This window comes from Gopherus flavomarginatus, chromosome 10, assembly GCF_025201925.1.
Source record: "Gopherus flavomarginatus isolate rGopFla2 chromosome 10, rGopFla2.mat.asm, whole genome shotgun sequence".
NCBI classification, from domain to species: Eukaryota; Metazoa; Chordata; order Testudines; family Testudinidae; genus Gopherus; species Gopherus flavomarginatus.
This window is the reverse complement of record NC_066626.1, coordinates 10,254,417-10,279,984: the sequence shown is the minus strand read 5'-3', so window position 1 is coordinate 10,279,984 and position 25,568 is coordinate 10,254,417. Positions and strand designations below refer to the sequence as shown.

The following is a 25,568-nucleotide window of genomic DNA, read 5'->3' as shown; positions in this document are numbered from 1 at the left end:
TATCCAACTTACATTAAAATAGTCTGGTTTTAAAGGGAAAGGTATTGGATTTGGGGCTCCTGGAGAGGCCACAATTTCTGTGGCTGCTCTAGGGAGGACGTGGAAGCTGGAAAGTGACTAGATGTAGGGTCACAAACACAGAGATGGCTCTGGTCTTTCTTTTCTAAACAGTGTCATGGTGGTCCTTGTGAGCTTAATTGTGGATATTGTGTGAAAGCTGTAAGTTTTATAGCAGGGGTCCCGAATGTGGTGCCCGCAGGCGCCATGGCGCACGCCTGGTCATGTCTTGTCTGTAGGGTTCCATTGTTGAAGCGGATTGTTGTTTCCAGGAAATTGATGCTGGCATGGGAGTGTTCCAGAGAAATGTTGATGGATGAGTGCTGGTGATTGAAGTTGTGATGAAAATTTGAGGGAGTTTAGGTTGATGTATCTCAGACATCCTCTTTGGTTTTGTGGTGCACTGCAAACAATAATTGAACATTAGGCATTTATTATTTTTCTGTACATTAAACATGAGTTATTTGTTTGCAGCTGATTGACTCTATCTGTGCTTGTTAACAATTAATTTAACAAAATATTCCTGAATTCTTCTTGTGGGGGGTGGTGAGGGAAATTCAATATAATCAAATGTAATAACTTTATTTTTGGTTATAGAGTTGCAGTTCATTTTTAAAATTTGCTGCTGGAAATCAAATTTAAACCTCAGGTTGTGGTAGAATGTGACTGTAGCATCAAATGGGGCCATGTAATCACTCTGTTCTTCTTAAGAGTTAATTTGGTCCATTAAATTTAATACATCATGACCTTTCAAAGTGTTTTCTCTTTCACTCAAATACTTATTTGTAAATTTTCAAAATAAAAATGTTGCTGTTTAAAATATCAGTATATTATATGAAATGAGGTCCAAAGGTAGAGGTGTAAGGTACTATGTGCTTATAAAGATAGGAATCTAGTTTTGCTATAAATTTAAAGTAACAATGTCACACTATTAAGTAAATACCATTCCTTTTCTTTTATGAAGAAAGATGTTCTGTGTTCTATTAAGGAATACGATCAGCTTGATGTCCAGATGTGTCGGACTAGAATTATGGAACTGGAAAAGAGACTTCTGGACAAACAGGAAGCAACTGAAAAACTCACTGCAGAGGTGGATGACTTACTGGAACAACTTGCCCAGCATAGTGGGGCTACACATCTTCAGGTACTATTAATAAAATCAGATAACTTGAATTTAAGGGTATTTACTGAAGATGTTATCAACAGAGTTATGAGTAACAGTGTAACTTCATTAAATACCACAGCAAAGTAGTATGTGTCCTGGTTACAGGACTAGCTGCACCTCTGACCCCTTCTCTGGTGTCTCTGAGTGCAACATCACATGTGTTGGGTCTCATGACTTCACCTATTCTGGGATGGAATCTTGAAATTCTTTCACAAGACACTGCAGCCAGCAACTCAGTTTATCAGTCATGCTTGCTCAACTGGTCTGTCTGGATTCTTATGACTTAGCAGTGGATACAGTGACTCCAACTGTGGAATCTGAGTTCACTTTCTCATTTTCTCTTTTCTGTCTTTTGAGGGATGGGCTTCAAATCCAGCCAGATTTATTTGTTTTCTCAGCTCGCATGCTTGGAACAGCTGCACAAAACCATTTTGAATTCCTCAAGGGGGTCAGGAGGCAGAGCATCAAAGTGAATGACTCCTGATTGTCATGAAGTGATTGCAGAGAAGTGTGTATCAGGATCAACCCTTCTTGGGTGCTTTTGCTGACAATCCTGCTATTGAATTAACTAAGTATAGGTGTACAGTAAATATTCTTACAACAATCAGACAAATAGAATATATAATATTCATAAATTATTACAGAGCAGCAACAAATATGCTGTGCTATGAAATGTCATTGAGAGAGGCAACTATTAGTAAAACTATAATCTGTGTAAACTTATCTGAAAATTTTATCTATTCAAAATTGGGGTCTTGGTCCATGCCTGGGCTCCTAGGTGTTACTGCAGTACATATAATAATAATAATAATAGAGACATTCACTGAGCTTTTATTGGCATGGCAAGCTATAAAAAGTTGCCAAACTATAAGAAAAAGACAGACCCCTCTTATATCAAAACAAAACCAGTTTTGCAAAGCCTTCATTTTTAAGTTTTCAGGTGTCCTGAGACCTTCATAAAATTTGAGGCTTATTGATTATCCAAATTGGCAAGAGGATACAATATGAGATTCCTGTCTGAAAAAACACACACTTAAAATTAAAGGAAGTCAACAAAACTTCCAGAATATAATTCTTCCTTTTAACAATCAATAGTTAACATATCTGATACTGAAATAAATCCCTTGTTCTTTTGGATTGGGCAGGTTTAAAATATTATTGTTTTAGTTTCCTGAAACCTTTTTAGGAGTTCAAATAATTTAGGGTCACCACAAAGCTTTAGTCATGGAGAGCTCCTGAGTGTAAGAACTTTTCGGAATTGAATACTAGTGCTCTGTAGAAGCAAATCTTTGCGAGCTACAAAGGAATGAAGCTTCAGTCACTGTAAGCCAAATTTAATGAGGTCAGTTAACTGGAGTTTAGAAAGTTGTAATTGCATTGTGAAGAAAAGGGACTCTCTTACATGATCATCTAAATTTTCTACATTGTGTTTACAAACAAGAATCAAATGTAACAGTACTTTATTACCTTTTGTTGTACAAATTTCAAAACCAGGTGTAATGAAAACTCCATTGTCTCTGTCAAATGTTGTGTAGATCAGTGGTTCTCAAACTAGGGCCATTGCTTGTTCGGGGAAAGCCCCTGGCAGGCCGGGCCAGTTTGTTTGCCTGCCGCGTTTCTGGGTGAAGGCTCAAATAATATGGAGCATCTCTTCCTTTTTTTTGTAAATGGAGATCATTCTTCTGTGCTCATTTAAAGTGAGTTTTAACATGTACTCTGTATATTTTTTTTCTTTTGCAGAGCTGCTGGTAGTGGTGATAAATGGGGTAAAAGTGTGTGGGACGGGGGGAGAGTTTGTGTGTTCACTTTATAGGCTCCTGGTTTCTAGGACTTCCACACAGAGATGAACTGCACCCCACATGCTTGAAGTGTCTTCTTGCTTCCTCTGTAGCTGCAGACTTACTTTTTGCTTTTAGGAGTAGGAAACCAAGAACTTTCCTGTCATGAGAAATACTTTAAAGAAGCTAATGAGATGAATATGGAATAGGATTAACATACCCCAGATCATTAGCTTTTTATCACTTGGATGAGAAGAGGCGAACATCTCTGCTCCAGTCATCCTAGATCAGTACAGCCTGTCTTTTACATAATGGGGGCACCGAGGATTCAGTTTCTTACTGTAGAAATTCTACACTTTTTGTTTCACCCTTTACCTATTAAAATGTTTGCACTTGCTAAAAACAATGTTCTAAATTGGCTTCCTTTACCTTTTGAGATCAGTGGAAGGTAAACTTTTTTTCTTTGCACTTTTCACAGAAAGATGACCACTCCTGTGGAGCAAGTTTTACTAATGCCGTAAGTACAGTGCTAAGAGCCAGTTCTTTCTTTTTAATGAAGGTTGATGTGTCTAAACTGCTGAAAAAGTCTGGTTTCAAAGATACATTAATGTTTCATATAGGAGCTGGAGACGGCTGTCCAGGAACGGAATGAGATAATAGCTCAGCTGACAAGTAACCTGCAGCAGGCAAGGCAAAATCGAGATGACATTCAGGAAGAGGCCTCACTCCTAGCTGATCAGATCCATGGTTTACAGCTTCAGTTACATGAGGTGTGTGCTGGCTTTTTAAAACTGTTACCAGAAAATGAGGATCAGAACATTAACTGGGAAAAAAGTTAGTAATTCTTGATCTCGGCAAATTATATAAATCTTTTCTTCCCCTTTCTTCTCAGTAACATTTGGTTTAAATGTGACTTTCAGGCTTACTAAACTAAACCTGATTTAATGGCTTGATTTTTTTTTTTTTTTTTTTTTTTTTTTTTTTTTTTTTTTTTTTTGGTAGTGCAGTTTATTGCAGTGCAGAGGAAGCACGCTCCACTTGCTGGGGAACTGGACTGAGAGGCAGAAACTTTGGGTGCTTTCATGGCTCTGCCATTGACTTGAGGTGAAACCTTCAGGAAGTCACTTCACATTTTCATGCCTCAAGTTTTTCCCTTGTTAAAGTGGGGGGAACTTTTACCCAGCTTCTTGAAGAAAGCAGTTTGAGCTCTATAAATGAAAAATACTATAAAACTCTATGACAGGGTGTTACTGATTCACAGGATTGGTGCAATGTCTAGTTTTTAAATAGTCTCTTGGACAAATCCCTTCATTGTGCCTGATCCCTTACAGATCTCACTCTTCCTTCAGAGTTGGCCACGCAGCCTCACTGCTGCCTGCTCAGGCTGAACCTCTGGACTTCAGCATTCATGCTTCACATTGTGAATTCTCTTCAGTGAGTCCAACTGAGATACACTCCTAATAGAGACTTGTACGCTCATCAGGGACTAATGCACTTCACTCAGTATTTACAGTGACACTCAAGCAGCATTTTCAAAACAGTAGGGTTTATCAGTCAACTGGAACACAGCATTGGAAGTTCATAGATCAGCACAGAAAAATCAAGGTTAAAGCATAATCCATTCTGGTTAGTGCAGAGCAATTGAACAGACTCAGGGCATGTCTGCACTACAAAGTTAAGTCAATTTTATGTAAGTTGACATCGAGTCTCTGATTTAAGCAAGTCGATCTTGCGTGTCCCCGCTATGCTCATGTTGGTGGAGTGCGTCCTCACTAGCAGGGGTTGCATTGATGCACAGAGCGCTGCACTGTGGGTAGCTATCTTACAGTACATGTAGGCAAGTGGAATTTTGGCTTGGTCTTGCAATGCCTTATGGGACCAAAACATATTTGCGCAGATGGTTATAGGAGCGTGGTGTTAGCCTCCCATGATGCACTTACCTCCCTACCTCCCTGAAATCAACGGCAAAGAAGCCAAACCTTTTTCGTTCCTCTTTTCCTAAGCCTGGGTTACCTGCGCAGACTCCATAGCATGGCAAGCATGGACCCCTCTCAGCTGTACTTTGTTTTGAGCATTACAAACACCTCGCGCCTCATCCTGCAGTATTTACTCAGTTGAAACAGGAGCCACTGTGCAGAACAATGTGATGTTGTGCAAGCAGCCCTGCTGGAAACCATGGAGTGGAGGAATTTTCAGTTGCTGATGACAGTCATGCATCACCTTGACAGGGTGGAGCATCCGTTCTGGGCCTGGGAAACAAGCATTGACTGGTGGGACCGCATCGTTGTGAAGCTATGGAATGATGAGCAGTGGCTGCAGAACTTCTGAATGCGCAAGGCTACTTTCATGGAACTATGTGAAGAGCTTTCCCCAGTCCTTAAGTGCAGCAGTACTAAAATGGGAGCTGCTTTGACAGTTGAGAAGTGAGTAGTGATAACTGTGGAAACTTGCAACGCCAGACTGCTACTGGTCAGTGGGGAATCAGTTTGGAGTCGGTAACTCTACCATGGGGTCTGTTGTGATCCAAGTTTGCAGGGCAATCAATAGACTTCTGGTAAGAAGGGTAGTGTCTCTGGGCAATGCACAGGACATAGTGGATGGCTTTGCCACGATGGGGTTCCCTAACTGCGGATGGAACGCATATCCCTATCTTGGCTCTAGGCCACCTTGCCAAAGAGAACATAAACTGAAGGAGTACTTCTCAATGGTGTTGCAAGCACTGGTGGATCACAGGGGCCATTTCACCGACATCAACGTGGGATGGTCGGGAAAGGTGCATGATGTGCTCATCTTTAGGAACTCTGGTCTGTTCAGAAAGCTGTAAGCAGGGACTTTCTTTCCAGACTGCAAAACAACCATTGGTGATGCTGAAATGCCAATCGATCCTGGGAGACCCAGCCTACCCCTTGCTCCCATGGCTTATGAAGCTGTACACAGGCAGCCTGGACAGCAGTAAGGACTGGTTCAACCATAGGCTGAGCAAGTGCAGAATGGTGGTGGAATGTGCATTTGCATGTTTAAAAGGCTGCTGGCATTGTTTGCTTAATAGGTTAGATCTTACTGAAAGCAGTATCTGCATTGTTGTTGCTGCCTGCTATGTGCTCCAGAATATCTCTGAAACAAAGGGAGAAGAGTTTCCAGCAGGGTAGGGGGTTGAGGCAGATCGCCTGGCAGCCAATTTTGAACAGCCAGACACCAGGGCAATAAGGAGAGCACACCTCGGGGCTCTGCATCTTCATGACGCTTTGAAAACCAATTTCAGCAGTGATCCACAGTAATGTGACACTTATCTGTGGTGTTCCTTACTAAGCTGTCCTCCTCATTCTATTTTCTCCCCTGTAAACTCCGCCTCCACTAAGCATAGTGTGCTGAATGAATAAAGAGCCTTTTCTCCTCAATCCGTTAAGTTTTATTATACTCGCAAACACACAGACACAGCAAAGAAAAGTAAGATAACCTGGGGCAAAAGGGCTGATAACACTAGATGGGGGGAGAAACAAGGACAGCTTGCTTACAGTTGCACTGCAATAACAATCAAAGGTATGGGAATGGCCGCCTGATAGACCTTGTACCCTCCCCTGGAGTTGAGTGCAAGAGACACTGAACTCCCCCCCTGGCCTCAGGACATTTGGGAGAGGAGGATGTGGAATGTGGCAATAATGGCATCAGGTTCAGCATAGGGACTCTAGCATCCAGCTGCCTTTCATGAACCTCAGCTAGATGCCTCAACATGTCTGATTCCTCCCTCATAATCCACAGCATCTCTTCCTGCAAGGCACACTCTTGTTCCCTGCATGGTCTACAGCAGGGGTAGACAACCTATGGTATGGGTGCCGAAGGTGGCACGCGAGCTGATTTTCAGCGGCACTCACGCTGCCCAGGTCCTGGCTACCCGTCTGGGGGCTCTGCATTTTAATTTAATTTTAAATGAAGCTTCTTAAACATTTTAAAAACCTTATTTACTTTACATACAACAATAGTTTAGTTATATATTATAGACTTATAGAAAAAGACCTTCTAAAAACGTTATAATTATTACTGTTACGTGAAACCTTAGATCAGAGTGAATAAATGAAGACTTGGCACAGCACTTCTGAAAGGTTGCCAACTCCTGGTCTACAGTTTTCCCTGTCCTTGTGCAGGTTGTTGGACATGCACTTCTCAGAATTGCGCATTAATTAATTATGTCCTCCCAAGACGTCTTTTTCTGCCTTCTAATCTGGGAAAGTCTCTGTCCTGGGGTGGAGGAAGCACCGGCAGACCAGGTTTCAGCTGCAAAGAATACAAAGCACAGGTAGCATTGACAGTGCATACATTGTCTCTGGTGCAAGGTTAATTTTTTTATAAAAGAAACACTCCTCAATGCACTTCCCTGCAAGCCACAAAGTAATCACAACTGCTGGCTACTGCAAGAGTTGGTTTTCTGCTTCGGCTATGTTGAGTAAGGCCACGAGACATGGACGAGAGGTCTTAAGAACATAAGAATGGCCATACTGGGTCAGACCAAAGGTCCATTGAGCCCAGTATCCAGTCTACCGATAGTGGCCAATGTCAGGGGCCCCAGAGGGATTGAACCTAACAGGTAATGACCAAGGGAACTCTCTCCTGCCATCCAACTCAACCGTCTGACAAACGGGGTCTAGGGACACCATTCCTGGCTAATAACCATGAATGGACTTAACCTCCATGAATTTATCTAGTTCTTCAAGTGCTTGCTCATATCGATTCCAATTAGGTGTGCGTGCGCTGCGTGCATGTTCGCCGGAAGATTTTTACCCTAGCAACACTCGGTGGGTCGGCTGGGCGCCCCCTGGAGTGGCACCGCTATGACGTCAGATATATACCTCTGCCGACCCAACCACCCTTCAGTTCCTTCTTACCGCCCATGTCAGTCGTTGGAGCAGTGGAATGCGGTTTTACTGACCTCCACCTCCCTAGCTACTCGTAGTTCTCTATTTTATTTTTGTGTATATAGTTCAAAGTTATATAGTTATAGTTAGTTTTTATCGTTCATAGTTAGTGTTATAGTTAAGAGGGGTTCAGGGATTAGTCCCTTCCTTGCACCCAGTGCCGGGGCCCATGCCCGGTTCGCCAGGTTTCAAACCATGCTCGGCCTGTCACAAGCCAATGCCGACAGGAGATCAACATGACTCCTGTCTTAAGTGCCTCAGGGAATCTCACCTGGCAGAAAAGTGTCGCATTTGCAAGGCTTTTAAGCCGAGAACAAAAAAGGAGCAGGACTTTTGGCTAAAACAGCTCCTCATGGAGGCGGCTCTTACCCCTCCGCCTTTGGCACCGAGCGCTGGTCAATCGGCAGGCAGAAGCGCCTCCTCGGCACCGGACTGCGCTGGTACTGCCAAGGCCTCTTGGCACCGGCCATCGCTGGCACCAGAGTCGACTCGGCACCGCTCCCTCTCCCCGAGGTCGAGAGAGCCTAAGATTCCTGCTGCTTCCGTGCCACCTGCACCGCAGCCAGAGAGCTTGTCTAAGTCGGATCGCCCGGCACCGACACCTGCTGCGGCACCGACGACATTGGCTTCGTCGATTCCGGTCCCACAAGGGCCATCAAGTCCGGTGCCTGTCAGCTCCCTGGCGCAAGCCGTGGTTGAGCTTACTATTCCATCCACGCCGGAGACATTCTCAACGGCGAGGGATCTGATTGCCATGACAGAGTCGATGCTGCCTCAACCCCCGGCACCGCTGGTGCGGGTAATACAGTCTATCGGCAAGCCTGCCTTGATAAAACCATCCTCTGTTGGCACAGCATGGCGGCACCTTTCACGATTACGGTCCTGCAAACGTTCTAGGTCCCGTCGGTGCTCCTGCTCCTGACGCCGCTCGCAGTCCCAGCACCGTTCTCCTCTTCGGTACCGGTTGCACTCGCGGCACCGTTCAGTATCCCGTTCGCTGGCCCGCTACTCTCGACACCGCTCCAGCTCCCGGCACCGCTCCAGGCACCAGGACTCCCGTAGCCGCTTCCGACGTCAAGCCTCAAGATCTCGGTCGACCTCCCAGCACCACTCTGGTCGCAGGTCCCAATCTCGTTCCCGTATGCCTCCTGGTACCAGTCCCCGGTGCCGAGTAGAGCAAGGTCCGCTAGAGACAGAGACTCTTCTCAGGGATTTTCAGCCCCTCCATGGCCATCCAGACACGCATCAGTGTTGTCCCACGCGGACAGCTGTTATGCACAGGACCGCGATTCCGATGTGCCCACCAGAGTCTTCCAAGAGACCTAGGCCCAGGCCCAAGGCGTACCAGTAGTTCCGTCCCGCTCTGTCTCATCAGAGCACCGAGTGCCAGAGGTGACAGTTAGCCATCCTCCTCCGACTGCTACAGAGGAAGCCCCAGTTCATCCACCGGACTCCCAGGTTCCACTGGAGCAGGAGGTTGCCCAAGAGCAAGAGGCCACACAGGACCTGCTAGTCTCCGGCATCTCCTCTTCCTCTTCTCCAGATGAGGTGGTGGCGGGAACATCCTTCTCGAGCCCTCCTCCAATCGACCTGAGAGCCCATCAGGACTCCTGAGGAGGGTAGCACTCAATATGAACCTCCAGATGGAGGAGGTCCCGGAGGTAGAGGACCCAGTAGTGGATATTCTGTCGGCGGATGCCCCCACCAGAGTGGCCCTACCGTTTATTCGGACCATCCAGGCCAATGCCGATACTATGTGGCAGTCTCCAGCCTCTATCCCTCCTGTGGCCAGGGGAGTCGAGCATAAATACATGGTGCCCTCTAAAGGGTACGAGTACTTGTATGTCCATCCTTTTCCCTGCTAACTAGTTGTCCAGTCTGTTAATGAGAGAGAAAGCCATGGCCAGCAGGCACCAGCCCCGAAATCGAAGGAGGCTAGGCGAATGGACTTACTCGGCCGCAAAGTGTACTCGGCAGGTGCCTTACGGCTCCGGGTGGCAAATCAACAAGCCCTGCTTAGCCGCTATAATTATAACACCTGGGCGGCAGTGGGTAAGTTTACGGAGCTACTCCCTCAAGACTCCCGCCAAGAGTCTGCTGCCCTCTTGGAGGAAGGGGAAAAGGTGGCCAGAACTTCCTTCCAGGCCTCGTTGGATGCAGCCGACTCAGCAGCCAGGACTCTGGCCTCAGGTGTTGCCATGAGGCGCATCTCATGGCTTCAGGTTTCAAGCCTCCCACCAGAGCTGCAGTATACCATTCAGGACTTACCATTTGATGGAAAAGGTCTCTTCTCAGAAAAGACTGACCCCAGGCTGCAAAGCCTGAAGGATAACAGAGTTATAATGCGCTCTCTTGGCATGCATACGCCGGTGACGCAACGTAGGCCTTTCCGTCCCCAGCCTCACCACCCATACTCTGCACCTAGACAAAGACAGGACTTTGGCAGGCGGTGCGGCCGAGGTGGTCGCAGATGACAATCAGGACCCCAAGAGGGCCAAAATCAAGGTCCCTCGAAACCACCAGCCGGACCAAAGACGAACTTTTGAAGGTGCGCCCGAAAGCAGCGTACCAGTTACAGGCCAGGATCCTTCTCCTCCCTTCTCCAACCGTCTCTCTTATTTCCTTCCGGCGTGGTCCCAGTTAACTTCAGATCGCTGGGTCCTACGCACGGTGGAGTATGGGTATCACCTCCAATTTATTTCAAACCCCCCCCACCTTCCAACCCCGTCCCTCTTCAGGGACCCCTCTCACGAGCAATTCCTCTTGCAAGAGGTGCGGACGCTCCTCACCATGGGAGCTATAGAGGAGATACCAAAGGACGAAAGGGGCAAGGGGTTTTACTCCCGTTATTTCCTAATCCCCAAGTCGAAGGGAGGTCTCAGACCTATCCTAGACCTGCGAGGACTCAACCAGTTTGACAAAGTTGAAGTTCTGCGTGGTATCCCTGGGGACCATTATCCCATCCTTGGATCCTGGAAACTGATATGCCGCTCTCGATATGAAAGACGCGTACTTTCACATCGCCATTTTTCCTCCACACAGGAGGTACCTCCGCTTCGTAGCCAACTGTCAGCACTTCCAGTTTACGGTCCTGCCGTTTGGCCTTTCTACAGCCCCAAGGGTATTTACAAAGTGTACGGCCGTAGTCGCCGCCTGTCTCTGCTGATGTCGGATACACGTTTTTCCGTATCTGGACGATTGGCTCATTCGAGGGGCATCCGAGACACAAGTCACCGAGCATGTGGGCATCGTCAAGGACCTATTCACACGTCTAGGCCTGATGATCAATATAGAAAAATCCACTCTGGTTCCCATGCAGAGGTTAGACTTCATAGGAGCTATCCTGGACTCCAATCTAGCCAGGGCCTGCTTACTGCAGCTGTGGTTTCAGGCGATGGCAATAATCACCCGAGATCTACAGAATTTCCCGATGACCTCGGCTCGCACTTGTCTCGGTCTCCTGGGGCAAATGGCTGCCTGTATGTTCGTAACCAAAGACGCCAGACTCTGCCTCCATCCTCTCCAAGCTTGGCTCAACTCGGTATACCACCCGGGCAGGGACCCAATAGACATGATAGTCACCATTCCCTCGAGCACCCTAGGCTCCCTAGACTGGTGGCTAACTCCCTCCCTGGTGTGTACAGGGCTGCCGTTCCATCCGCCCCAGCCCTCAATGTCCCTGACGACGGACACGTCATCTCTCAGCTGGGGTGCTCACCTCGGACTCCTTCGTATTCAAGGCCTCTGGTCATCTCAGGAGCTGGCATTACACATAAATGTCCGAGAACTGAGAGCAGTCCGCCTGGCATGCCAGGCGTTCCAGCGACATTTACAAGGCCTTTGTGTCTCAGTGTTTACAGACAACACAACGGCCATGTACTACATAAAGAAGCAGGGAGGGACACGATCCTCCCCCCTTTGTCAAGAGGCCATCCAACTTTGGGACTTTTGCATAGCCCACTTGATAGACCTGGTAGTGTCCTTTCCCCAGGGGTTCGGAACACTCTAGCGGATCGACTCAGCTGGTCCTTCCTGTCTCACGAGTGGTCGATCCACCCGGATGTTATTCATTTTGTTTTCCAGAAGTGGGGATTTCCCCACATAGACCTCTTCGCTTCCCGCGAGACCAGGAAATGCCAGATGTTCTGCTCCTTCCAAGGTCTCTCCCTGGGATCGATCTCGGACGCTTTCCTGATGCCGTGGAAGAGCCAGCTGCTTTATGCCTTCCCACCGTTCCCGCTGGTTCACAAGATCCTGCTAAAACTTCGCAGGGATAGAGCGCGCCTAATCATGATCGCTCCAGCGTGGCCCAGGCAGCACTGGTACACCACGTCGCTCAGCCTATCGATAGCCAACCCAATTACCTTGCCACTCCACCCAGACCTCATAACTTAGGACCATGGCAGGCTTCGCCACCCAGACCTGCAGGCCCTTCACCTCTAGGCATGGCTGCTGTGTGGCTAAACCAGTCAGACTTACATTGCTGTGCATCAGTACGACAAGTTCTCCTGGGTAGCAGGAAACCTTCCACCCGGTCAACGTATCTGGCCAAGTGGAAGTGTTTCTCCTGCTGGTGCAAAACGCATAATCTTACTCCCACTGAGGTCTCGATTCCCTCTATTTTGGACTATCTCTGGTCTCTCAAACAGCAGGGCCTAGCAGTATCATCACTGAGAGTACACTTGGCAGCCATCTCTGCCTTCCACCCAGGGGAAGATGGCTGTTCCGTGTTCTCACACCCTATTGTTTCGAGGTTCCTCAAGGGCTTGGAGCGCTTATACCCCCAAGTACGCTGCCCAGCCCCGACCTGGGACCTCAACCTGGTTTTAACCAGGCTTATGTCTCCCCATTCAAGCTGTTAGCAGCCTGCTCGCTACTCTACCTATCTTGGAAGACAGCTTTCCTCATAGCCATTACATCAGCCAGACAAGTCTCTGAGCTTAGGGCTCTTACAGTGGATCCGCTGTACGCTGTGTTCCATAGGGACAAGGTGCAATTGCGGCCACACCCGGCATTCCTCCCTAAGGTGGTTTCGGCCTTTCATGTTAACCAGGACATCTTTCTTCCGGTCTTCTTCCCGAAGCCACACTCAACGCGACGGGAGCAACAATTGCACTCCCTGGATGTCCGTAGAGTGCTTGTATTTTATATAGAGCGGACAAAACCCTTTCGTAAAACGCCCCAACTCTTTGTCGCGGTAGCAGACCGGATGAAAGGCCTACCTGTTTCCTCTCAGAGGATCTCATCTTGGGTGATGGCATGCATCCACATTTGTTATGATTTGGCTCATATTTCCCGAAGCCACATCACCGCGCATTCTACCAGGGCTCAGGCTTCATCTGCCACCTTCCTGGCTCGTGTACCTATCCAGGAGATATGTCGCGCAACTACCTGGTCTTCGGTCCACACCTTTGCTTCACATTATGCTCTGGTTCCACAGTCCAGAGATGATGCAGCCTTTGGCTCAGCAGTTTTGCATTCTGCAACATCTCACTCTGACCCCACAGCCTAGGTAAGGCTTGGGAATCACCTAATTGGAATCAATATGAGCAAGCACTCGAAGAAGAAAAGACGATTACTCACTTTTGTAACTGTTATTCTTCGAGATGTGTTGCTCATATCCATTCCAAACCTGCCCTCCTTCCCCACTGTCGGAGTAGCTGGCAAGAAAGAACTGAGGGGCAGTTGGGTCGTAAGGGGTATATAGCGGCGCCGCTCCAGGGGGTGCCCAGCTGACCTGCCAAGTGTTGCTAGGGTAAAAATCTTCCGGCGAACGTGCACGCGGCGCGCGCGCACCTAATTGGAATGGATATGAGGAGCACATCTTGAAGAACAACAGTTACAAAGGTGAGTAACCGTCTTTTCTCTTTTAAACCCTGTGATAGTCCTAGCCTTCACAAGCTCCTCAGGCAAGGAGTTCCACAAGTTGACTGTGCGCTCAGAAGGTAGGTTTTCCATTGGTCAGATCATCCTAGCAGACCTTCTTTGCACCTGTTCCACTTTGAATTCATCTTTCTTAAAGATGGGAGACCAGAACTGCACGCAGTATTCCAGAAGAGGTCTCACCAGTGCCTTGTATAACGGTACTAACACCTCCTTATCTCTACTGGAAATACTTTGTTTGATGCATTCTAGGGCCATGGCTCCACTGGAGAATTGCAGCGCTGGTGGTGGGTTTACAGCGCTGCAACTTAGTAACTGTCCACACCTACAAGGCACATCCAGCGCTGCAACTCCCTGGCTGCAGCGCTGGCTGTACACCTGGTCTGCTTGGAGTGTAACGATTGCAGCGCTGGCTCGTCAACTGTGTCCATCAAAAGCGCTGTTGTTGGCCTCCAGGGTATTAGGAGGTATCCCAGAATGCCTGTTCACAATAAACTGGAAGAGTGGCTGAACTCCATCTGGGCTCCCCGGAGCTGCTTATCTAAAAAACAAAGACAGCTGCTTTTTGCTCGAGCGAGTGGAGGCAGACAGGGGAATTGCTTTGGAAGGTTCACAGCTGTTTGCTTTTGAGTAGAGAAGCCACACGGCGGAGGGGGAGGGGGGAGTCTGTGTTGAGCAGCTGCTTATGTGGTCTGAAGGCTATTTAGGAGTGCATAATTTGCATTTAGTGAATAAGAGTGGGGTGAGGGAAGGGCTCGAAACTTTTAAATTGATTGCAGGTTGGTGATGTGTATGTTCCAGTCCTTAGAACTTGCGAGACAGGGAGCTGACAGCTCCAAAAATCCTCTCTCTCTCCCCCACGCTCCCCCTCACCCCCCTCTTTTGAAAAGCACGTTGCAGCCACTTGAATGCTGGGTAGCTGCCCATAATGCACCACTCCCAACAGCGCTGCAAATGCTGCAAATGTGGCCACACTGCAGCGCTGGTAGCTGTCCGTGTGGCCACACTGCAGCGCTTTCGCTACACAGCTGTACGAAGACAGCTGTAACTCCCAGCGCTCTACAACTGTAAGTGTAGCCATACCCTAGGACTGCATTCGCCTTTTTCATGGCTGCATCACACTGATGGCTCATAATTGTCCTGTGATAAACCAATACACCCAGGTCAGAGATCCCAAGTTTCTTTCAGAGCCCCCACTTACTCACACATCTCAGTCCTTTGTTCCCGAGCTGAGTCTCTGCTCAGATTCCCTGCTGAGAGTGTTGATCTGTGAATCATTGGAGCTTGTATTGTTTCTCTGGACTCCTTGTTGATCTGGGTCAGTTTCAGCCAGTCCCTTAATGACTCTATTCATTCCATGCAAACAGGGAGGTGAGACATATGCACACACTTATGTCTCTTAGGCCTTGGCTACACTGGAGATTTGCAGCGCTGGTAGTGGCTTTACAGCGCTGCACACTGGCAAGGCACATACGGCACTGTATCTGTCTGGCTACAGAGCTGGTTGTACTCCACATGGACCAGAGGAGTAAAGAGAACAGCACTGGTGCTGCAGCGCTGGAGTGCCAGTGTAAACAGCGATTAATCTTACTACACTGTAACTGACCTCCGGAATTTTCCCATAATGCTTTTAACTAAAGAACTCTATGTTTTGTTATGATGCCTCTTTTTGTTTTGTTGTGAACTCGGGGCTCTGGGAGCTGCTTATCTAAAAAACAAACACAGCTACTGTTTGCTCGAGGAGAGGCAAGCAGGGAATGTCCACAGCTAGTGTTTGCTTGAGGAGAGAAACAGCACGGCGGGAGGGATGGGAGCAGCTGTTTATCTGATCTGAAGGCTATTTGTATTTAAGAGTGAATGAGAGAGGGATAGGAGAAGTGGTCGGAATTTGCAAGGCAGGGAGCTAACACAGTGTCGGCTCCAAAAATCCACTCACTCTCTCTCTCTCTCCCCCACGCTCCCTGTCACACTCCACTCCACCCCCCTCTTTTGAAAAGCACGTTGCAGCCACTTGAACTCTGGGATAGCTGCCCATAATGCACCCCTCCAAACACCGCTGCAAATGTGGCCACGCTGCAGCGCTGGTAGCTGTCCGTGTGGCCACACTGCAGCGCTTTCCCTACACAGCTGTACGAAGACAGCTGTAACTCCCAGCGCTGTACAGCTGCAAGTGTAGCCAAACCCTCAGCCTCTCCTGAGATCAAACTTAATCCTTTTACCTGCTCTAGGTAGTAATGCAAAATGTAGGGGAAACTGAGGCACAGAGGCCTCCATAAAAATATTACAAAATTGCCACTTCGTCACACAGGTTATATTACATTCTCCTCTTACTTTTTAATAATTAATTCCAGGCCTCATATGGGTCTGTCACCATAGTATTTGAGTACCTATGTATTACCTGTGCAGGTCCCATAAGGCTTGCTGGATGGGCCAAAGTACACAATATAGTTTTTTTGCCAGGTGTTTAGGAAACCAGACTGGCAGCGATTGAATACCTGGAAAAGAGGTGTAGCTAGGGAGAAGGAAAAAGAAAGAAGTGGTTGATGGTGGTTGAAGTACTGTCCGCAGCTGAAGGGGATATTGGATTACATTTTTTGCACAGTGGAAATATAATTTTGTTTTGGATGAGATTTAATTCTGAAAAAATAACATTTTGTTTATGTTGCAGGAGCTGCAATTACTGGTGACAAAGTACTTAGTTCATTATTTTACAGCTGGTGTTAGGACTTGCTCTGTAAGCCAGTGTAGGATGTGCTTAAAACAGAAGCAGATAATTTGATTCAAGTTTGGGTGTTAGTACGCTGACAGTTTTGATAATTGGCAAACCTGAAACCTCCCCTCACTTTTTAGCAGAACTTTTTGTAAATGTCTTTAAAAGTGACTCATCTCCTTTGTCCTTACAATTTACTTACCTGAGGACATCTTATGAGTTCTTTGAGTGCCTGTCCATGTGTGTATTCTGCTCTAGGAGAACATGCGCCTGGGACGGGAGAATTTTTTTGCTAGCAGAGTCCCTTTGCTCCATGGATGTACCCTGAGTATCCTTGTGGTCTGTACTCAAGGTATAATGGATGGTTGGGAAACAACCGCCACTCCTGTTCTTTCTCACCACCCTGGCCTGAGACTGAGCGGTTCAGTGTCTGCACGTCTTAGCTTAGCTTTTGAGAGTTGTGCATAGTTTTACAAATAGATTTAGTATAATTAAACATGGGTTAATTGTAAGGATTTGCTTGCGTGCCTGTTCCACCCTATCCTCCATATTTAGTGAGGAAATTTAGTTTTTCTGTAATGCCCCCAAATCCTTTGGATTTAAATTTTGTGGATCCTGTGGGGGAGCTTTTCCCCTTAATGATATTCACTTCTGTTGTGTTTAGGGGAGTTCTTGCTAAGTGTGGTACATGTATATCATTCTGAGAACAAAAACATTCAGGGAAGTGAGACTGAAAATGCATTTGTTAGACCACTCTAAGCAGGCAGTCTCAAACCTGGGACTCTCTGATCCATTCTACCTCCCGCACAATGGACTGCAGGAATGAGTCGTGCTATGTGTGTTAGCTTCAGGGCTCACTTCTCAAAGGACTTAGGTAGGAAGTCTTAGAAGGCGTTATGAGAGGGTAGTGAGATACACTCTTCCAAAGAGATAAGGAGCAGATCTCTGTCATCAGATGTTGGCTGTATGTGTGTTCCCTCTGTGTGCTGTCCCAGATTTGCGCAGGTAACTGGCACAGGAGATCTCGAGTGAACCACCCAATGATCACAAAATCCATTAAAGTACAAAAGCATCTGGCCAGGTTTATTGTCAACGAAGCATATTACTGGTGCCTTATATTTCCTACAAGTGCACTCAATACATGTATGCCCATGACAATGGACACAGCTCAATTAGTGGAAAGACTTTTCATTATCCATTTGGGTGGCCAAAGATATTCCCTCTGAGATGCCTCTTTATACCCAGATACAAAGAAGTTACGTATTGCCCCTCTGATGTATCTAGGTGCCACCCATTACCTTGTACGTGCTGGTTTGATCAGAACATCTCTATTCATCATACTGTCATCCTGACCTTATCTTAAGAGAGGTTAGCATGTTCCTGTTATCTTTGGGGAATGGGTTGAGGTGTTCTGGTACCACCCTTCTGGAGTGTGTGTGCATGAGTGTTCTGTGCCTAGCACCTCTTAGGAATGTGTGTTTTTGCAATATGAGCCTTGTTCTTGCCAGATTCTGGGAGCAGGGCCTGCCTCTTGCTCACAACTTGACTTTGCTTTATATCAGCAATGCTTTGACCACTACTTTAGCCCAGTCTTCTCGCCTCATCCCAGGCCTCTGAAACAAGGACTTGTGTTTCAGGCCCTCTTCCTACTACAACCTTCATGTAGATCTTTGAGGAAAAAGATGTTTGCTCTGCTCCAGAGAAGATCTCATGTCCCAGTATGGATCCTGATGAGGTTTTGATGGGGTCCTGATGAGGTTTTGTGAAAGGACACCATACTGACAGCTCGATGTTGAAAGAAAAGCCCTCTGTGTCTGCCCCAGTGCAGGATCTATCAGTACACAGATGTATTCAGTACTGAGAAAGTACCGTCTGCCTCTAAACCTTTGGCACTGGCGATACCATTGTCTCTGGAAAAAGGCTTTGACCCAACTAGACCATCAGCACCACCAGGTGAGCCAGTATTGAGCACTGTGTCCCAGGGAATGTTTGTGACCCAGGGCCCTGCACCATCTCCAGCATTGGTACCACGTAGATATCCCCTTTTGTCAGGATTATAGTTACCTCTGCCTATGAGATACTAGACTGTCACTGGTACAGACTCTCCAGACAGTATCATCCAGAGTAAGGCTATACCCATGTTTATATCCAAGATGATGTCTGAGCTCCATTTAAATCAGAACATTCACTTAGCAATATTTTTTTTCTAAACCTCATTGTAATCATGATGAAGCTAGATTACATACCCTGAATGTTTGTAGGGCATTAGTCTTTATCTCCCAAGAACCAGGTCTTTAGATCTTCCCTGAGGCTCTTTCTTTTGTTTGCAGAGAGTCTGAAGAGTGAGTACTCCAGTTTCCACCCAACCACCATTGTCTAAGTGGTTACATGATGTATTGTATCATGTAATGAGATAATGAAGATAGTCCCACCAGCTAATCTTAGGGCTCATTCAACCAGGCCTCGGTGTCTGCCCTCAGGAACATTTCCACTGGGATTATCTATAAAGCTGCCACCTGGAGTTCCATTCACAGTTCTTCTAGACATTATTTGTTGGTAAAGGCTTCTAAAGCAGATGCCTATCTTGATGCTGCAGTTTTTCAGTCAGTGGTAGATAACTCTGAGCACCACCACCATACTTAAAGCATTTCTTTAGAGTCACTTAGAGTGGTATACTCACATGGACAAGCATGAAGTCATCTGTACAGTACTGGAGTTCTTTGAGATGCTACCCATGTGTATTCCATGACTTGCCTTTCTTCACCTCTGTTTGAGTACTTCTATGCTATTATGGGTTCTGCAGTAGAGAAGGAACTGGAGTAGTAGTTGGTCCCACACTATGCTATATACCCTCAGAACAGGGCTCAACAGACCAGGGTGGATTTGGTTGAAATCAAATTGATTTAAATCACTAGTCATGAAGACTCAATTTAATAATGGATTTCTACATGTAAGTGCATTCTTGTTGGTTTTTATAACTTTAATACATATTCTTCACAGGTAAAGGAACTTCATTACAATACTCCCGAACCGGGTCTCTTTTACAGCCTGCTGCCATTCAGTATAGGTTTTCCCTTCTAGTGAGAAAATGTATGATAGATCTCAAATCAATGAAGGCTACACTCAGAAAGACCTCAAGACTTCTGGAATATGCTGCTCAAACAGTTTCACTTTTGTTTCCACTTCCTGTCCCTTCCTTCTCACATTTATCTTCAGACTTCTTCTCCTTGTCCAGATCTATTCCACCCCAACAGTCTTTTATGCATTTAACTTTTTTAAACTTTGCACTTTTAGAGAGAGGAATTGACCCTGTACACAAATCTGCAGAGGGACAATAGGGTTGAGGTTTGTTATTTCTCTCTTTTATTTATTTATTTTAAAAACATTTTTGCTGTTAACAAGCATGTTATCTCTGGAGACACAAATCCACAGTTTGAGAACTGCAAAACTAAGCATCTCTGATGGTATCTTCAAGACTGAGCACTGAATCCCATTGGATATGTGAAAAGATTAACCTAACTAATCTGCACAGAAGCCCCTGGAACCCCATAACATTGGGTCCCTAATCCATGAACTAGTGGAACTCATTTACAAATTTTTTCTTAAACATGACATGAATATATTGTCTCATACTATAGAATTAGAGTTTATAATCCCTATTCCATGATGAGCTATCTTTTGAGCTATAATATATCTTAATTAAAACTGTGTTTAGATAGTTATCAAAAAGCATTTTATCAAAAAAATCTGATTTTTTAAAAAATCCATGATTTTTATCCACCCTGGAAGAGACACCACTAGCAAAAAAATCCCAACTCCAGTCTCTGGCCATGGGGTGCATGTGCACCTAGAGTAGAATATGCATTTGGACAACACTTCTTGAAGAACTCATGTTAATGTACGTGTAAGTACATTTTCTTTACCCTCACTATAAAAAAAATTTGTGCATTTAGGCTAACGAGCTTCTGAAAAGTAGAATTCCTGGAAAAAGTGAATTATCTCAAGCCCAGGAGCAGATGGCTGTGTTTCAGAACAGACTCAAGGAACAAAGTAGTCAATTGCAGATAATGCATCAAAAAGCACATGACCTGGAACTACAACTAGAGTCTTCTCAAAAGGTAAAAAAAACCCCTCTCTTAAATGTGCCAATCACAATTAACTTTGTGTTAGAATATAGCTTTGAAATGTGATCTTGCAATCAAAGCAGAGTTATGCTGTGTTGCTCTGAAAAGTTTTTGGAAGAGTCCACTAATGAACACTTAGATTCTGCATGAAGTAATATTAATGTTTCCATAAAAGGCTGTGGATCAATGGCACTGAAGCCGTTCTTCAGCATGTTGTTAAGGGATGATTACTGTACTTTTGGAGGTGTTGATTTACAGATGAGACATAAAATAAAGATCTTGACTATTAGGGATTGATAGCAATCTTTCTAAGAGGTAATGACTAGGTTCTGGCTACATTTAAATTTGGGTCATTACATTCTTTCTGTCTAAATTCACCCTGCAATTTCAGTTGTAGATGGTGGTCTTTGCTACTAGACCTAAACTGGTATATAATGTTGAGATGCTTCATCCCCAAAGTGGCTGCATTTCAATGGTTGTTGAAGTGATCCATGTATAGAGGTGTTAGAGATTGCTTTGATTCATTGAGATGAAAGGTGCTGTATAAGTGTAGGATGATTACTCTATAGTTATACAAGAATGTTTCAGAAGTTGCCCTTAAGGTCTACAGGAGAACAAAACTTAATTGTCTTTAATCATGTTAGCTTCAGACAGAGAGATAAGTGAAAGCTTCTGTTGGTCTCCAGGTTCATAGATTTTTTCATTAAATATATAATTTATATCAAGACCATCAATTTAAGATTCACAGTCTGATACTTTAAAATATTACCCATTGGGGAATGTCCTACAAATTTATTTTTATTATAGAGGTATTAGTTATGGCTCCTTAATTAAAGTTGAGTGGAGTGTTTTTGTCTATAAAGCAGGGATTCAGCTTCTTTGTTGGTTATGAAGAATACAATCTGCTCCCCAGAATTACAGCATGTGCTCTTTGAGTATAAAATGAATTTTCTAAGAATTGACAAGTAAATAAACCAATTAATTGTAAGTTAAAATTAATTTACTTATGGGTTCTTTAACCAGTACAGCACCATGTATCAGATCATATTTTGTCCTGAATGATTTAATCTCAGGCATTTACACAAACTACACACAAATTGGTAGGAAGGTAAATATTAAGTAGATTTAGTGCACTGGGTAGTTCTTGAACAGAAATACTTACAATTAGTGGTCACTTTTCCCATTATTCTTCATAAATGAAAATTTCTCCTTTTAGCAGAAGCTGAAGAGCATTATTCTTTGAATTCTTGCTCATGTCGATCCCATTTTAGGTGTGTGGATGCCCACATGCACAGTTGTCAGAGATTTCTGCCTTAGCAGTATCTATAGGGCTGGCTGTCACGCCCCCTGGAGTGGCACTCCCATGCAGCGGTATATCAGGTGCTACTGGCCCTGTGAGGTCCTCTCAGTTCCTTCTTCCCACCCATTATGGTTGGTTGGAGCGCCTTGTCTTGCTTCGCAAGAGCAGCAGTGGTTATCTATTGACTGTTTAGTGGGGCCGCGGAAGGAGTTCCCAGCCAGTGATGGGACCTTCAGGTCCCAAAGCGGTCTGGTGGCTAAGGAGCAAGGCCAACCAGCTCTGTAGGTGCCATGCCAGGTGACCAGTGCAGCTCTGCTCACATCACCAAAGGGGAAAGCCACCAGGGTGCTGCTGTGTAGGCTGGCGGGACATCCTGGATAGCTCAGAGGTTTGAGCATTGGCCTGCTAAACCCAGGGTTGAGAGTTCAGTCCTTGAGGGGGCCATTTAGGGAACTGGGGTAAAAATCTGTCTGGGGATTGGTCCTGTTTTGAGCAAGAGGTTGGACTAGCTGACCTCCTGAGGTCCCTTCCAACCCTGATATTCTATGATTCTATCCCAGGTCACCGGATCGTAGGCGCAAGTCCCCGTTGCTGCGACCTCGGGACCCTGCACCACAGTCTGGCTTGCTGGCCAGAAGGCCTCGATCTCCATCAAGATCCCCTCCTACTAGGTGAGGGACTCCAGACTCGTGGTGCCGCTCCCCGTACCACCAGTGCCAGTGATCATCTGGCCATAGGTTGCCTAGAGGCTGAAAACCGTCTCCCAGAAGATCTCATCGTCGTTGGTCTCCATCCTGGAGGGATCGTTCAGGATCTTGGTGGTGTTCATGCTCGCCCTGGTACCTGTCCCCCCCCCGTCGATCGCGTACCAGGTTTAGTAGGCAGACCAAGGCCTCAACGGCCCTGCTGTGGTCACTGGAGGGACAATGGTCAGGGTCGGACTGTGATTTTAGCCCGTCACAGACATGGGGTGACTCCTCTGTGATGTGGGAGGTGGAGGTGGCTCTGGCCATGGTGCTGACTTAGCAGGGGCCATGGCCTCGCGAGAGGCCATACTGGAGGGTGCCAGTAATGCTGGTCCAGTACTCCCAGCCCTCCGTGGCCGCATTGGACAAACCAGCTGATGCACTGCCGGTGCTGCAATCAGAACACAGTACTGTGGCGGAAGCAGAGCCTGCGCACCATACCCTGACGCTAAGGGAGCCCTCCTCTGACAAGGAGTGGATGACACCATCCCTCAGGTGACACAATCGTCTTCGAGGAGGTGGCCAAACCATCCCACATCGCAGTCCCCTGGACGACTTTAAGGAGCATCAGGCCCTCCTTAAATGAGTGGCTGAAAATCTTGGTCTGCAGATTGAGGAGTTCACTGAGGCAGCAGACGACTTCTTCAGTGTCATTTCGGCCACCACACCAGCAAATAATGCATTGCCCGTCTATCTGGGGTGCTTGAAATAGTCAAATCGGTGTGCAAACCTTCTCATCTATTCCATTGGCCTCAAAGAAAGCATATAGTGCCAGTGGTTGCTTATCTGAGACTTTTTGGTGGTGTTTTCCAAATATACCTGTACCTTGGTGACTGGTTGATAAAGGACTGGTCACTGGATCTGATGTGCAGACATCTCGACCTGGAGAGTTCCACCTGTCACGACCTGAGGTTGATAATAAACGAGAAAAAAATCAGCCTTAACACCAGTACAACACATGCAATTCATCGGTGCAGTCCTCAACTCCACTCGGGCCAGGGCCTTCCTCCCCAAGACTCAGTTTCAGGCCATGGCGGACCTCACTGTGGGCCTGCGGGACCACCTGCTCACCACCGCCCACATGTGTCTGAGGCTGTTGAGCCACATGGCAGTATGTACTTACGTGGTCGGGCACACACGACTCCACCTCAGACCTCTTCAGGTATGGCTAGCGTCCGTCTGTGTCCCTAACCGGCATATCATCGTCAGGATCCAGACTGTCATCCCTCATCTGGTGGCAGGATCCCACGTCGGTGTTGGAAGGAGTTCCCTTCACGGCCCTTGCCTCATTGGTGAACCTTGTCTCTGATGCCTTGGGTCTGGACTGGGGAGCCCACCTGGCTGCTTTCAGCACTCAAGGTCATTGGTCCAGTCGTGATGGTTCCCTGCATATCAATGTCGGGGAACTCGGAGTGGTATGACTAGCCTGCCAAGCCTTTCTGCCTCATGTACAAGACAGGATGGTTCAGGTCCTGATGGACAACATGGCTATGGTCTTCTATATCAACAGGCCGAGCAGAGCCAGGTCGTCTGTCCTTTGGCAGGAGGCCCTCTGCTCTGGGACTTCTGTCTACAGCACAAGATCCATCTTGTGGCTGCTCACCTTCCAAGTCCAAAAATGCCTTGGCAGATCACCTCAGCAGGATGTTCTTGTCTTTCCACAAGTGGTCCTTTCATCTGGAGGTGGTCAGTTCCATCTTATGAAGGTGGGGAACTCCCCGGTGGACCTTTTCACGTCCAGGCAGAACAGGAAATGCCACATCTTCTGCTCGATTAGAGGCATGGACAGAGGAGCCCTGTCAGAATCTTTTCTGCTCCCATGGTTGGAGGCCCTGTTGTACTCCTTCCCTCTGGTGCCATTGCTACCCAGAATCCTCCTGAAAATCAAACAGGACAGGGCGAGGGTCATCCTAATAGTGCTGTCTTGGCTCCACGAACTCTGGTTCAGCATTCTGCTGGACCTCTTGGTGATGATCCCGTTCCAGCTACTGCTAAGGTCGCAACTGTTGTCCCAGAACCCCGGCAGTCTTCTGCACCCTAACCTGCTACGATACATCTGATGGCTTGGCTGCTGCATGGCTAAATGCGCAGGAGCAGCAGTGCTCGGCTGAGGTTCAGCACATTCTGTTGGAAAGTAGGAAGCCCTCCACCAGAGCGACCTACTTGGCCATGTGGAAACGTTTCACCTACTGGATTGCGGACAACGGTGTTTGTCCTGAGCAAGCTTCGCTGCAGCTTATTCTGGACTACCTCCTTCATCTTAAGCTCCAAGGCTTGTCTCCTCAATGATCAAGATCCACCTGGCTGGCCTTCTACCCGCTGTTCGAGGGCCGGTCGGTTTTTGCACAGGACATCATGGCCAGATTCCTTAAGGGCCTAGAGGACATCTACTTGCATGTCAGGGACCCTGTCCCTCTGTGGGACTTGAATCTGGTGCTGTCACAGCTCACAGGTCCTCTCTTCCAGCTGCTGGCTTCCTGCTCCATCCTTCTCTTCTCCTGGAAAGTTGCATTCCTGGTTGCGGTGACATTGGCCTACCAGGTATCTGAGATTCGATTGCTTACCTTGGAGCCTCCTTACACGATTTTCTACAAGGACAAGGTCCTACTAAGGCTGACGTTTCTTCCCAAGATAGTCTCTCAGTTTTATTTGAGCCAGGACATTTACTTACCAGTCTTCTTTCTGAAGCTGGATAGGTCGGAAGAGCACAGGCTACATGCCCTGGATGTCAGAAGGGCTCTGGCCTTCTACATTGACAGGACCAAGCCATTCCATAAGTCAATGCAATTATTCATTGCTGTAGCCAACAGAATGAGTGGATACTGGACTACCTTTCAAAGAATTACTTCTTCGATCACTGCCTGCATTTGCTGCTTCTACGATCAAGCATAGGTG

General features: G+C 46.7%; 1 protein-coding gene across 5 annotated transcripts in view; it reads left to right on the top strand.

The window, feature by feature from the left end:
• Window positions 1-1,027: 1,027 nt before the first annotated feature.
• PCNT (pericentrin) overlaps window positions 1,028-25,568 on the top strand; it is a 218,297-nt gene continuing 193,756 nt past the window's right edge. For 3 of the 5 annotated variants that reach the window (XM_050916457.1, XM_050916454.1, XM_050916456.1), the window contains exons 1-3: window positions 1,028-1,201; window positions 3,621-3,770; window positions 20,457-20,621. In XM_050916457.1, the coding sequence (XP_050772414.1) occupies window positions 1,070-1,201; window positions 3,621-3,770; window positions 20,457-20,621 (447 nt within the window). In that variant the 5' untranslated portion in view covers window positions 1,028-1,069. The remainder of the gene's footprint in view (window positions 1,202-3,620; window positions 3,771-20,456; window positions 20,622-25,568) is intronic. The other 2 variants (XM_050916458.1, XM_050916455.1) reach the window with 1 other exon arrangement.